General features: G+C 51.1%; 1 protein-coding gene across 1 annotated transcript in view; it reads left to right on the top strand.

Moving 5' to 3' along the window:
* The first annotated feature begins 4,705 nt into the window (after nt 1-4,705).
* Nucleotides 4,706-14,792, top strand: part of SACK1D (scaffolding CK1 anchoring protein D) — a 21,810-nt gene continuing 11,723 nt past the window's right edge. The window contains exon 1 of the mRNA XM_007447805.1: nt 4,706-5,221. Within this exon, the coding sequence (XP_007447867.1) occupies nt 4,745-5,221 (477 nt within the window). The 5' untranslated portion in view covers nt 4,706-4,744. The remainder of the gene's footprint in view (nt 5,222-14,792) is intronic.

Below are 14,792 nucleotides of genomic sequence, written 5' to 3'. Positions count from 1 at the left end.
CACTAAATGGAGATGCTGGATCTTGGGTTCCAGGCAGATACCATCCCAAGTCCACCTGGGACTTTCAAGGATAACTGCCTTTAGGCCAGCATCTTTCAGCCACTGTATAATACCAGTTTGAAGTCAGTGTCTAGAAGAACAAGGAGTCTGGAACTTGTTGCCAAATGCATCTCAGGTTCTCAAGCTCATTGTCTCTTCCTCATTTTTGCTCATTTATTACCTAGTCCCGCCCCACCAACGGATATTGGGAGGAAAAGGAGCTTCTCCTTTAATATTGAAAACTTTCCTCATGAGTCTGCCTCTATTCCTGGCAGGTGTGGATCAAGGAGCAGGGAGAAAGCTGGCAAGGTCGACCAGATGCCCAGCTCCCGCTTAGACCCAGGTCTGGTGGCAGTTCCTGGCAGATTAAAGGAGGCTACTTCTAAAGCATGTGCCACATGGCTCCCTCTGAGCTCTGGCCCTTGCTCCCACCTTATGCCCCAAACAACTGAAAATTGGTGGCTATCACCAGAGAGTGAGTTTCTGGCCTGAGTGTAACTCCAGGAAGTTGAGTGGACCCTGAGCCCAGGTCTTCTGAAGACTTCAGGATGTAGTTCTCCATCAAATATGCAGCGTTGGTGAAACTGCTCTGTACTGTCTGATCAATTTCAATAGGCTTAGAAAAGTTAACAAAGCTGTGTCCCGTCCTACCCACTAGTTTGCTGGCCTTGTAATAACATGAGACCATTTTGGTTATTGGTGTCAGATATCTTTTGATCTTGAGTTCTCCCTCCCACTTGCTTTCCCAGAGCAGAATACTGGGACACTTTCCAGAAGGGCGCTCCTTACGGGATGCCCAGAAGGACTGTATTTAACTCTTGCTATTGTGGCTTGGGGACAGCCTCCCCTCCCCCAGAGCACATAAGAGCAAAGAGTCATGTGGTCAGTGGGTGACTCCGCAGAAGTGACCGCCTCTGCTAGAAGCTTTCCTCGACAGTCTCTTGTTGGCCAGTTGGCCGGAGGGCCTGCTTCCCATGGGCATTGCAAGTGCCACAGTGTGGGGCCTGGTTCTGTGCACCCAGGAAAAGTCTGTAGACCCACAGCCCTCCGCAATAATTTACCAGACCAGAAGCCACTGATGTACAGAGAACATTTAAGAAAAATGTATTTTATGTGAAAAAAAAAAGTTAAAACTCTGTATACTGTATCAGCAGCTTTGTGTAAAAATGGCAATCAAGAGAGTCTAATATATTTAAAACTTTTTTTAAAAAAAATCCTTGTGGATCTTTGATATTGTATTGAAGTAACTTCCAGGTAGCACCACGCCATGCGGGAGTGGTGAGCCCCGTGTTCGAGACTGTGGCTCGACCACATCCCAGAGGGGCACGCCCCTGGAGTTGCTTCCAGCTGCCAAGGCCTGTGACAGAATTCGCTGTTAAGAGTTTTTAATTAAGATTATTAAATTCCTTTTAATAACACCTGTTTAGTGTGGCTGTGGTCATTGCTATGAGCTCGCTTGAACCCTAATGATTTGAATTCACAAAACGGTGGTGCCTGGGATAAAGGGTAGGGGAGGGTTCCAGGTCCCTGATCCCACCACAGAGGGCTCTCCCAGTTGGCCCCTGAATCAGAGGGAGCTCTGAGGGCTCAGATTCGGAGAGGTATCTTTCTAGACTGCAAGAAGGTGAAACCTGGTGAAGTCAAGAAAAGAAGGGTGGTTGAAAATGAGCTTCACTCTGTCAAATGCTTCTTTTGAAATTAACATGGAGCCCTATAATAGCTCATATAACATTTTCCCCCACACTTTCACATGGTTGTCTGATGACACATTTATATGTAGCAGGGCTGCCCTTCTCTTCTGTTCTCTTCTTGGAGTGCACTGACCTGTCCTATCCTCTTCTCCGCACTCCACCCCAGTCCTTCTCATACAGTTTATAGTGGGGAAGGAAAATACTACATACTACACATTATTACAACAATTCAGCAGGTGAGACCGTGGTTATTCTCACTTCTGACCTTAGGCAATGGAAAGATTGACAAACTCTATGATTGCACAGCCCCAGACAGGGGTCATTGTTTTCATCACCTACAGAAGTTTGTTGGTGTCTTGGAAGAGGATGAAAAAGGATGCTGTCTTGGACCCTTCTGGATGCTGGCTGCCAGAGCAGCGACACATAGAAATCTCCACACTTGGGCTTGAAAAATTTCATAAACAGGCTGGGTATGGGGAGACAGGGGAAGAATGGAAGTATCTTTGTAGCAGCGGACATTCATCCATTTAAAAAAGTATATCGAGGGGCTTCCCTGGTGGCGCAGTGGTTGAGAGTCCGCCTGCCGATGCAGGGGACGCAGGTTCATGCCCCGGTCCGGGAAGATCCCACATGCCGCGGAGCGGCTGGGGGACTTCCCTGGTGGCGCAGTGGTTAAGAACCCCCCTGCCAGTGCAGGGGACACAAGTTCGAACCCTGGTCCAGGAAGATCCCACATGTCACGGAGCAACAAAGCCCGTGCGCCGCAACCACTAAGCCTGTGCTCTAGAGCCCACGAGCCACAACTACGGAGCCCATGTGCCACAACTACTGAAGCCCACGTGCCTAGAACCCGTGCTCTGCAACAAGAGAAGCCACTGCAATGAGAAGCCCGCGCACCGCAACGAAGAGTAGCCCCTACTGACCGCAGCTAGAGAAAGCCCGCGTGCAGCAACGAAGACCCAACGCAGCCAAAAATAAAATAAATTTATTAAAAAAAAGTATATTGATACATGATAATGGTAATGTCTCACATTTATGAAGCACTTTACAGTTGTATATATGTCTTCTCATTTACACAAAGAAAATGAGGCCTAAAAATTGGCTATTAGATTTAACACCGTGGAGCTCATGACAATCTTTTTTTTTTTTAAGATTGTTTTTTTTATGTGGACCATTTTTAAAGTCTTTATTGAACTTGTTATAATACTGCTTCTGTTTTTTATGTTTTGGTTTTTTTGGCCGTGAGGCACGTGGGTTCCTAGCTCCCCGACCAGGGATCAAACCTGCAACCCCTGCATTGGAAGGCAAAGTCTTAAGCACTGGACTGCCAGGGAAGTCCCTCACGATGATCTTGACAAGAGGTTTTGGTTGGGCAGTGTAGGAATCAGCCTGATTGGACAGGATTCAAGACAGAATGGGAGGAAGACTGGAGATGGCAAGTATAGACAAGTTGTTTGAGGCTTTATGCTATAAAAGTGAGAGTGAAATGGGGAGGAAGCTCTAGAGGGATGTAGGGTCATGAGTGTTGCTTGCAGGATGAAAAATATTACAGCATGTTCGTATGCTGATAGGAATGAACCAGTAAAGCAGAGAAATTGATGATCCAGGAAAGAGGAGGGAATTGCTGGAGAGACATAGGTTAGTAGTAGGGGGATTGGCAACTACTGCCCAAATGGAAGGACTGGCATTAGATAGGCTCACAGACAGCTCATCCATAGTAACGGAAGGCCCAGTATGTGGGCAGAGATGCAAACAGGGAGGAAGATGTGGTGGGAGCATGTGGAACTATCTTCCCTGACTGCTATTATTTTCTCAGTGAAATAGAAAGCAAACTCTAAAAGTAAGAATGAGAGAGGAAAAGGTAGAGAGAAGTTAGGGAAATAGAGGCTAGCAGGCAACCTTAAGGGCCCACTTGAGACCATGAATTTCAGGCACAGCTGGTGGGCATGATTGTGTCTTTCTTTTCCCCTGCACTGTATGGCGGCCTGGGTGCAGGAGGAAAGTAGGTGGAGAGTGGGGTTTAACCAGGTTTGGGGTTTTGCCAGGCAAAAAACGAGGAGGTGAGGGACTTCCCTGGCAGTCCTGTGGTTAAGACTTGGCCTTCCCATGCAGGGGGTGCGGGTTTCATCCCTGGTTGGGGAGCTAATATCCCACATGCCTGGCGGCCAAAAAGCCAAAACATAAAACAGAAGCAATACTGTAACAAATTCAATAAAGACTTTAAAAATAATCCACATCAAAAAAATAAATCTTAAAAACGAAGGAAAACGATCAGGTGAGAGAAGAGAAAGCTACCTGAAGGTGTAATCAAAGGAGTGGCTATTATGACGGACCGGTATTTTTGAACGAATGAATGAATGATTTCAATACTGGGGAGTGGCTGGCCTCACCCAAGCTCTGAGAGACCCGGAGAAGCACGGTCAGTGGGTCAGTGTGCCCCAGCAGGTCCCAGCCTCTCCTCCCAGTTCACATTCCTGACCTCCCTGGGCCTTGTAGGGCCGCGCTGTGGGGTGGCCGGCAGGGGGAGCGCGAGGATGGCTGTGGTCGGGCTCTCCGGCTTCAGTTCGGGCTCCCTGCCTGCCCCACCACCCAGGGTACCACGGCCACTCAGGCCTGACATCCGCTCTCTAGTTGATCTTGATGAACTCGGCTCCCCGCAGGACCAGAGCAGGAACGCTACCTCGGAACAGGAACGTAGTCGCCAAGACTAAATTCCGCTGAGCAACCACGGCGAAAGAACGTGGTCTCGGCCGCAGTCCCCCGCCTCTGCGGAGGCGTTGGGTGGGGCAGGGCTGCGGGCGGGGCCGGGCCGCGAGGCAGCCAATAGCACTTCAGGGGGCGGAGTCATAGAGGGGGGCACTGCTTCTGGACTCTGACGTTACAACAAGGCAGCCAATGGGAGAGCCAGGGAGGGGCGGTGCGGCCAATGGCGCGGGCCGGTTAGATTCAAAGGTGCCTATAAAGCGTCCTGCACGCCCGTGGTGGTCCGAGCCGTCTTGTGTCAGAGCGCCGCCATGGCTGTGCGGTCCGATGCCCTGGACGAACTGCCCGCAGCCTGCCTGTCGCCGTGCGGGCCGCCCAACCCGGCCGAGCTGTACAGCGAGGAGCGGCGCTTGGCGCTCGAGGAGCTGGTGGCGGGAGGCCCCGACGCTTTCGCGGCCTTCTTGCGACGCGAGCGCCTCGGCCGCTTCCTAAACCCCGACGAGGTGCGCGCCATCCTAGGCGCGGCCGAGCGGCCCGGCGAGGAGGGCGCGGCAGCGGGGGCCGAGGACTCCTTCGGCTCGTCGCACGACTGCTCCTCCGGCACCTACTTCCCCGAGCAGTCGGACCTGGAGCCGCCGCTGCTGGAGCTCGGCTGGCCCTCCTTCTATAAGGGTGCCTACCGCGGGGCCACGCGCGTCGAGGCGCACTTCCAGCCCCGCGGCACGGGCGCCCGCGGTCCCTATGGCTGCAAGGACGCGCTGCGCCAGCAGCTCCGCTCGGCGCGAGAGGTGAGCGCCGCGGCCCGGCTCCTCGGGTCACCTCGGTCCCGGGTCGGACGGGACACTCCCTTCAAAAACGGGAAACTGAGGTCTGCTAGGAGCGCGAACCGGGTGGTCCCGGGGTCCCGACTCGCCCCACTCTGCGTGTATCCCCTCGGATCCCCGATCCCCTCCCAGGCCGCTCCTCGTGGCAGGGGAGAGTGGGAGGAGGCTCGGTCCCCAAGAATGCGGATTGTGCCCAAGTTCCAACTCCTAACATTCATATTCCCTGGGAGGGTAATCAGAAATCCTGCTAGTTCCAGCTTTCAGTTAAAACCAGTTGTCAGACTGGCTGTCAGCCAACTCTAGATCCCGCTTTCAGGAGCTTCTTAGGAGATGCAATACCTAAGAAGCGCAAAACCTAGGGGAAAATTCCTGAAAGTTGTCCCCAGAGACAACTGCGGGGCATTAGGAATCTCATTGCTAGTCACCTGCACGTGTCTTTTGTTGTAGAAAGCAGATACATACCAGAGTGGCAAAGTGAGCCCCGACCCTTTTTCCTCCTGCGGGCCTGGAGGGGGAGTTGCTCCTTCAGTGAATGGGTGGGGAAGGGAGTTTGCGTTTCCGTAAGCTGGAAAAAAAATGCAGATACCCCTGCATTAAGTCATCTCTCTCTTCACAGTGGGTTTTGGTGCAGTTGTCTGACTCTTAGTGTGACAAGGTATTGGGGTGCGGTGGGAGGTTTTGTCTCTCTGCCAGCCAGGATGAGACTGCAGCAGGGTGCTGGGTACTAGGGGTCTGGGAGGAAGAATGCGGCCCGGAAGGTGGGAGGGGTGGGTAGGGTGTGGCAGCAGGCTCATTCCTCCAGAGCCATGATCAACTGCTACCTCGCTTGCTGACTGGCAGTGCCCAGCTTCCTGGCTGGCTGCCTGTGCCAGGGACATGGCAGGTAAAGCCCCAGGCCACGGTAAGATTTGGTAGGGCTCGTACCTGAGTGTATCTGACTGTGGTTATGGTATCTGTGCGTCAAGGCAGTTGAAGTAGCCAAGAAGGGACAAGCCCTGACTTACCAGTGTCCCTGCGCCAGGTGCTCTTTGCCTGATGGTGGGGTTGCAGTGGGTGGGGGGTACGGTAGGCTAGTGCCTTGCCTTTGTGGAAGTAGGTGTGGGCTCCAGCTAGGCTATTATGAGTCCTGCGGTGCTTTGGGTGTGCTGAGGGTCCTTTTGATGCAGCAGACACTTGTGGGTTCAGTGGGAAGATTGAAAAGATGGAAAAAGACACCATTTTAGGATAGGTGTGCATTCCCAACGATCACGTCTAGGGGGAGAACTTGGGCACTTGGAACTTGAGAAAAGTAATGAACGGGTCTCCATGAAAGAGAGAGGAATTGCCCTATCCTCTTGCTTACATCCGATTTTTAGTGGTAGTGGAGGGGCACTGGAGCTAAGACCAGAGAGAAGACTGTCCATCAACTCATGCTGGTCTTAGGAGGGGCTCAAGGCTGATGCTCAGACACCTTTGTCTTGTGGGCATTCTGTAATGCATTCCTGGGTAGAACCTCCTGCCGTGCTCTGTGCCCTAGTCCAGCTTCACACTTATATGTTCAAGATTCTGTATTTGGAACCTGGGCAGTTTTAACTGAGAAAGGTGGTACGTTACCTTTAAATCTGATGAGTATTTTCAGTGTCTCTGCCATATGCCAGATTGCTTGCTTATTCAGAGCCTACTGTGTGTTGGACACTGTGCCCCAGGGGCTGGGGCCACAGGTGAAGGACACGATCCTTGCTTGCACTTGAGAGTTGACGGTCTGCTGGCGGGAAGCAGTGAGGAAGTTGCTGCAGGCTGAAGAAAGCTTTAGGGGTGATGGTGACCTTGGAGCTGGGTCCAAGAGGATGGGTGGGGCTTGCCAGACCAGAGGATAGGGACCGGCCCAGAAGTGTGAAAACACCTGGCATTTTGGGAGGCAGCCAGGTTCCTCACAGCTGGAGCAGAGAGTACGTGGGAGTTAATGGTAGGAGAGCAGGCTGAAGGGGAAGACTGACGCCAGACGGTCGAGGGCTTTGCACGCTACTGGAAGGAGCGGTGGGGAGCCATCGCAGGTTTAAAGGGAGGAGAGGAGCTGATCACATTGGGGTTCCTGAGCAGTAAATGCTGGCGAGAGCAGGAAGGGGGATGGGTTAGAGAGGGGTGAGACTGGAGTAGAGGTGGTAGTAAGGAGGGCCTTAGGGATCTACACGTGAGAAGGGGGTCTTAGGGGGTCTGTGCTAAGGCAGTGCTGGGGCTCGGGCAGGGGAAGAATTTTAGGTAGAATTGACACGACTTGGTCATTCGATGGACCGGAAGGGTAGTGAGGGAGAGGGCAGGAAAGTAGGCAAGGCCAAGGAGAAGGTATAGGAAGAATTGAGTTTTTTTAGTTGGGGTGATTGGTGATGCCACAGAATTAGAATACAGGAGAAGAATGAGGCTGAGGGTAGGGATGGGGAGATGAGTGGGATTTGAGACACGCTAAACTTGAGGTCTCAGACACCATCTCTTTTATGTAAAAAAAAAAACCCCAAACCCCAAAACATAATAATGCTTTCTCTGCCAGGCACTGTTCCAAGTAACCCTAAGGTAGGTGCGATTATTAGCTCCATTTTGTGGCTGATGAAATTGAGGCATAGAGAAGTTAAGTTGCCCCGAGGTCACACAGCCAGGGAATGGCAGAGCCAGGACTCAAACCGAGGCACAGCATCTCTTAAGCACTGTCAGCCACCACGCTCTGCCTTGTACCATGTGGAGGTAAGGAGGCGTCACTGTCCCCAGATGGACAGAAATCTGTGGAGGAGACAGGTGTTAGAGAGCTAATCTGGTGGCTGGTCCAATGCGGCTGCTGCTCCAGGTAGAGGTGTGGGTTGTGTACACAGGAGTGGCTGTGTCACTCCGAATACATCCTTTGAAGTCCAGTACCTGTGACGGCGAGGACTGTGGAGATGTAGGTCTCAGGCTGTTTCCGGATGAGATGAGAAGCCATTCTGCATCTGTGGTCAGATGGCCAAAGTGCTTGACGGTGTGATTGAGCACTCATAAAGGGTCAGTTTCTGTGCTAAGCCCTTTACGTGGACTCTCTCAGTTAACCCTCCCCAACCTAAGAGGAGGCCACAATTAAGAAGAGACCAGGCACAGAGACGATAAGTAGCTTCCCCAAGATACAGTTAGTGTGGGACAGAGCTGGGCATGAGCCCGTCTGCCTGGCCCCTGAGCCCGGGTTCTCGACCACTCACCACTCCACAGGGCCCCCTGCCATGAGGGAGGGTTGGTGCTTTGGTAGTTTTCAATAAGCTGGGGTTTTTTTAAGGGTTTCTTAAGATTTGAACTTTTAACTTCCATGTTGCATGTTGAAGAAAAAGGAAAATGACGATGACAGGACTAGATCTCCCCTTGACAGGAAGGAGACTGGAGTGGTCAGGGTACAGGCACAAGAAGCCAGGCTCACTTGGTAAATGGTGGTGTCTGATCCTGGCTCTGCGGCCTCAACGGATGGTTCTGGGATGGGTCTTCATCCAGGACTCATGTTGCTTTTGAGCTGTTTAGGCTTGTAGGGCCTCTGGCACCGAATAGTGCTCAGTAGGTACAGCGGAGACCTCTCACGTGCACCTTTGATCATTCAGCAGGTGAGTTTGCCTGCCTATCTGCTCAGCAAGGACTTGTCCCAGGGTAGGTGGGACCAGGGCTGTGAACCTGCCAGTTCTGCCGTTGGCTCAGTTTCTGCGCACCTTTCAAAGCGTGGGTCTGCTGCGTTGAGTGAGGTACAGCACCTAGAAACACACGATTTATGTACAGCGTGGCTTCTGAATACAAGCTGACTCGGTGCTCAGTTGAGCTTCACCAAAGCTGGAGGAAGTACTCTTTTGGACTTTCCCCCCCCCCCCCCCCCCCCCCACACCATCCTAAAGCCCCTTGGTCATTTGGCCCTGTCCCCGCTGCCCTGCCAGGACTCCCAGCTTGGCCCTGCCTCGGCTCTACCCTCTGGGCTAGGGCCCCTTCTTATTTGGGTTTCCCCCCCCCCCCCCCACACACACTTTGGACTTCTTGAGAGCTGAGATGTCTGCCCTTAGGAGAATTTTGAACTACACAGGATTTCCCCCTTACACACGTACTCTAGAATCTATCCCTGTACTACTGTATTTGTTGATGAGTCATTCATTTCTTTGTCTCTGTTGCCATGTGAATCAGTGTTGGGCTGGGCTCTGGCCCCCACAGATCGGGTGGGAGTGGAGACCTTGCCTGGAAGTGCTGTGTGCCCTCACTTGGTGATGTGTTGTTGCCGAGGCTCTTGGGATATTCCTAGTGTGCAGTTGGGAGCTCACAGACAAAGGTCACCCTGGTAGGAGGTCCTGCACTCTCCAGAGCCATCGCTCTTACCAGCCGCCCATTCCCTACGAGCTTTTGTTCCAAAGGGGCACTTTTGCTATGACCTCACCCTTGGGCATCCTTTTGATAACCTGAGCATTTGTAAAAAGCTGTCATTGTGTTGACAAAGAGTCCTGCCTCCTAGGAGTAACAGCTGAGGAATCTGTTGGAGGCCCCTGGTGTGCGCGTGGATGTATCCAAATTAAGGCCCTCCTGGTCTTGCACAATCCTCCTCTGAGTAGCAATTGAACCTGTGCAGTGTGAGCGGTTCCTATTCGGAACCCAGGGCAGGCTTTCTCAACCTCATCACTATTGACGTTTCGGACAGGATAACGCTCTTTGTTCTGAGGGGTTGTCCTGTGCATTGTAGGATGCTGAGTAGTATCCCTGGCCTCCACCCGGTGGATGCCAGAAGCACTGGCCCCCGCCAAAAAATAGTCATCACATTCAAAAACGTCTCCCCTGGGGAGGGGCTCAGGGGAAGAAGGAGTTACTGCTTTAATCGTTGGGGCTTCAGTTGGGGGTGATAAAAACGTTTTGGAAACAAATAGTGGTGAGGGCTGACGACATTGCAGATGTACTTAAGGCCACTGAATTGTATGCTTAGGAATTGTTAAGGTGGAAATATTATATATGTTATATATTTTACAATTTTAAAAAGTGTCCCCAGACATTGCCAAGTGTCCTCTGAGGGGCAAAATTGCCCTTGGTTGAGAACCACTGTCCTAGGAAATCTCACCGATGCGTGAGACGCTGCCCACTAGACTAAGCGTGGCTACTTTTTATCCCTTCCTTTTGGTTCTATGTGTCAGGTTAAAGGATTTCGGAGTCTTTCGCCATTTCATTTCTTTCTTCTTTTTAATTGTGGTAAAACATATGTAACAAAATTTAGCACTTTCTTAAAGTGTACAGATCAGTGGATTAAGGACATTCACCATCACCACATGCAGCTGTCACCACCATCCGGGTCCAGAACTTGCTTGTCTTCCCAAAAGGAACCTCTGTTCCCACTGAACAATACCTCCCCATTCCCTCCTCCTCTCAGCCCCCAGCAACCACTATGCTGTTTTCTGTCTGCCGTTTCATTTCTTTATTCTTTTCACCTGGCATCCATTGGGCAGTAGAGAAGCTGCAGAATTATTCTCTGGTTCCTTTATGGATAAAGGATAAGTTCTCTCAGGAAGAAAAGTAGTAGGCCTACTGGCTTTTTTAAAGTCCGGATGCAAATGATAGAACCTCTGGAGGGGAATCTGGCAATATTCAGCAAAATTTCAGTTGTATTTACCCATTGACCTAGCAGTTCCATGTCTGTGTGTCTGTCCCAAAGATACACTGGCGAAAAATAGGAATAGGCCTGTGCAGTTGGCTATTTGTTGCAGCACTGATTATAACAGCAAAAGGCTGGAAGGGCTCAAACATCCGACAGTGGCAGATTGGTGAGTAAACGGATCCTTCTGCACAGTGCAGTGCCTAGCAGCTCTGAAAAGGGATGAGCACTAGCTCTGTTTCCTACGATTAGGTGGCTAGAACCGCAGTGACCAGTGCGGCAGCCGTTGGCCACCTGTGGCTATTTAAATTTATGTGACTTAAAAGGTGGCGCAGTGGTTGAGAGTCTGCCTACCGATGCAGGGGACACGGGTTCGTGCCCCGGTCCGGGAAGATCCCACGTGCCGCGGAGCGGCTGGGCCCGTGAGCCATGGCCGCTGAGCCTGCGCGTCTGGAGCCTGTTGCTCCGCAATGGGAGAGGCCACAACAGTGAGAGGCCCGCGTACCACAAAAATAAAAAAAAAAAAGAAAAAGGAAATACATTAAAAAACTCAGTTCCTCTATTGCACCAGTCATACTTCGAGTATTTAATCACTGCTTATGGCTAGTGGCGGCCATGTTGGACAGGGCAGATACAGAACCTCCACCATCTAAGAAGGTTCTGCTGGGACAGCACTGGTCTAGAACAACGCGTATCATACGCTGCCTTTTATCTACAGGGGGGATATGAGCATATACATATACATATGTATACACACATACACACATATACGTACTCGTTTAGTAACATAAATGAATATGTGTACACATGCATACTTATTTATAGTTTTTAAAAAATGGGAGAAACCAAAAACTAGTTGAAGTTATTATCTTTGTGGGGAGGGCAGAAGGGAAGGAACAAGGATGGAAGCTAGGTGTCTCTGGATGTAGCCTGTTTTGTCGATTGGACTTGGGAGCCAGGCAGATGTTTTACATAAGTATAAAAAAAAAAAACTCACGATGAAAGCCCCTTCTCCCCGCAAAACGTCTCTTGCTGCTTTCCCCTCCCTTTGAAAAAGCCCAGCCCGCCTGTGTACTTCATGCTGGAATAGTGCAGAGGAAATGTTGCTGTATGTGGCTGGTCCCTGCACCCCTGGGGCCATTGAAAAATTGGTTTACCCACCCCTGCCTTCCCAGAGGGGCCCCAGGCCACTCTCTGCAGATAGAGGCTCCATCGGCAATTTAATCTGATACTTAAATTGCTAATTTTATAACAGCCCATGAAACTTAGAGAAAACAACAGGCACGAATGAATTTAGGTTTCGCTGTGGAAATTGACGTTCTTTTTGTCTTTAAACCCTGAAGTTGATATCAAGATCATTATTGAAAGATTTTATTTTATTTTAATTTTTAAAGTAAATTTATTTATTTATTTGTATTTGGCTGCGTTGGGTCTTCGTTGCTGCACGCGGGCTTTCTCTAGTTGCGGTGAGCGGGGACTACTCTTGGCTGCAGCGCGCGGGCTTCTCATTGCGGTGGCTTCTCTTGTTGTGGAGCACGGGCTCTAGGCACCTGAGCTTCAGTAGTTGTGGCGCGTGGGGTCAGTAGTTGTGGCTCGCGGGCTCTAGAGAGCAGGCTCAGTAGTTGTGGTGCACGGGCTTAGTTGCTCCGTGGCATGTGGGATCTTCCCCAGACCAGTGCTGGAACCTGTGTCCCCTTCACTGGCAGGCGGATTCTTAACCACTGTGCTACCAGCGAAGCCCCATTATTTAAAGCTGTTAAAAGAAATTTCCAGGAGAAAATTTCTGTTCTGTTAAAATCTGTAATACATGGGGAGAAAATATAGGTCTTTTTTTGTTTGTTTGTTTGCAAGAAGGTCTCCAGAAGAGGCAGGAGCCCTGGGGACTTTAAGGAAGTCTAGTCGGGTGTCAGTCAGCGTGAGGAATTCAGCAGGTAGGCTCTTGTTGACCACCAGACAGGCTGATGCATCTTTGCATGTGTGTAGACCTTTGGTAGAATTCCAAGCATCTCTCACATGTGTTCTTGCTTTATGACCATGGGTGGGGAGGGAGAGAAACTGAGGTGCAGTGAGAAGGGGTGAGTGACACAGACTTTCTGCTCCAGGCAGAGGAAGAGCTGGAATGAGAACAGGAACGACTGACCCTGAGTAGCCCCTCGAGGCTGCTCAAGTGCCTGCTCAGAGCCCTGCCCCGCCCGTCGAGGGTGTGTGACTCAGATGATAGAGCTCGGAGGAGCCATGTTTGAGGATGCCGAGCTCAGGTAGAATGACTTGGCCAGGGTCGGTGGCAGAATTAGGACTGAGAATATGACAGCTGCCATATAAGGGCTTTCTGTGGTGCCAGGAACTGTCAAGTGTTCTCTCTTGACCACACCCACTGCAAACACTACAAGGTGGGTAGCATTATTTGCATGTTGTAGAAGCCAACAGAATGGAAGTAACTTGCTAGAGGGAACACAGTGATGAGAAGTGGAGGAGCCTGCGTCCACGTCCAGGTCTAGCTCTGTAGCCTGTTCGTGTAGCATCTGTGCCTCCCAAGGTTTTCTGATTTAGTCAGTTCGGAGTTAGTCAGCAAAACTGCCTGCAGAAAGAAGTGCCTGCTGTCCTAGGGCATTTCAAGTTGCCTGACGTTTGCTCTGCAAGTTATTTTGTGTTCTGAGTGATGGGCTCAATCATCCTTTGTGATGGGCTCAATCTCATATACTTTATGGAATACTCTACTGATCCTTCCAGGATTTAGTCTAAGCTTTCAATCATTTGAAGACTGAACATGAGATTTGTTTGCAATAATGTTTAATCTAACACTTTTTTTTTCTTTTTTGGCCACACCGTGCAGCGTGTGGGATCTTAGTTCCCTGAGCAGGGATCGAACCTGTGCCCCCTGCATTGGAAGCACGGAGTCTTAGCCACTGGACTGCCAGGGAAGTCCCAATCTCACACTTTTTAATAGGTAGCTCTGGGGTCAGCTGGGCTGAAATTCCAGCTCCTGCGTTTGCCTAAGTGTGTCACCTTGAACAAGTCACCGAACCTCTGCACCCTTTATTTTTCTTGTCAGTAAATTGGGGATAACAATTAAAGGGGTTTTCAAATCTCAAGATACCTCTTTAGAGCTTCTGGCAAACAGAAAAGATTCCAGTTCTGTGTGAAATGTAACATAAACAGGGTCTGTGCAGAATACCCCGGGGACTGCTACCTGTAACCACGTGGATCACCGGGTCCCATGGTATAAATCATCGAGGGACGGTTAGGAGTGACTGAGGGAGGTAAGGCTTGAGGTTTTGTCCCCTGCGATGATGACATGGGACTTGATGCAGGAGTGGCTGCTGTCGGCGTGGCTGGAGAACAGCAGGAACGGCGTGGGGACTGGCAGCAGACCGACCATCCAGGCTCCCACAGCTGGGTGTTTCCTCTTTAGGTGTCATGTTAGGACCAACGTGCGCTGAGTTGCAGATGGGCTTTTGACCCTGGATCGGACACTCACAAGCCACCACTTGCAGAGCTTTCCACCTCTAGGAGAGCGGGTAGGCTCTTTGTAGCATAGGCTGGGACAGGGCAAGACCCACCGTGACCATGTGGGCACTTGATGAGCATGAGATGCCCGCCTGCCCATGTGTCTCTCCTTTGTCCATCCCACAGTATGACTCAGGGAGTGGGAGTGATGACCGCTTTCAAGTCCAGGTGCTCTTCTAGGGCCCAGCAGCCTGCAGCATGGACGCCAACACCTAGGAGATGTGGCCAGCCCTGCAAAGCAGACACTCAGCTGGCTAGCGAATGAGCCCAGGTCATTGCTCAGCTCAGAGAAGAGTCTGTCCCTTCACAGACTTGAGAAGCCCCAGGTCTAGTTCAGCTGCGCAGGGCTTGGTTGCATGGGGGCGGGGGTGGGGTGGGGCTGAGGGCAGAGAGTAAGGGGGAGCGGGGATGGGGTCTGGAAGGAAGGCGGGCCTT

This window comes from Lipotes vexillifer, unplaced genomic scaffold (genome assembly GCF_000442215.2).
Source record: "Lipotes vexillifer unplaced genomic scaffold, Lipotes_vexillifer_v1.1 scaffold397, whole genome shotgun sequence".
NCBI classification, from domain to species: domain Eukaryota; kingdom Metazoa; phylum Chordata; class Mammalia; order Artiodactyla; family Lipotidae; genus Lipotes; species Lipotes vexillifer.
The sequence above is the reverse complement of the archived record's forward strand: the minus strand, read 5'-3'. Positions and strand labels throughout refer to the sequence as shown.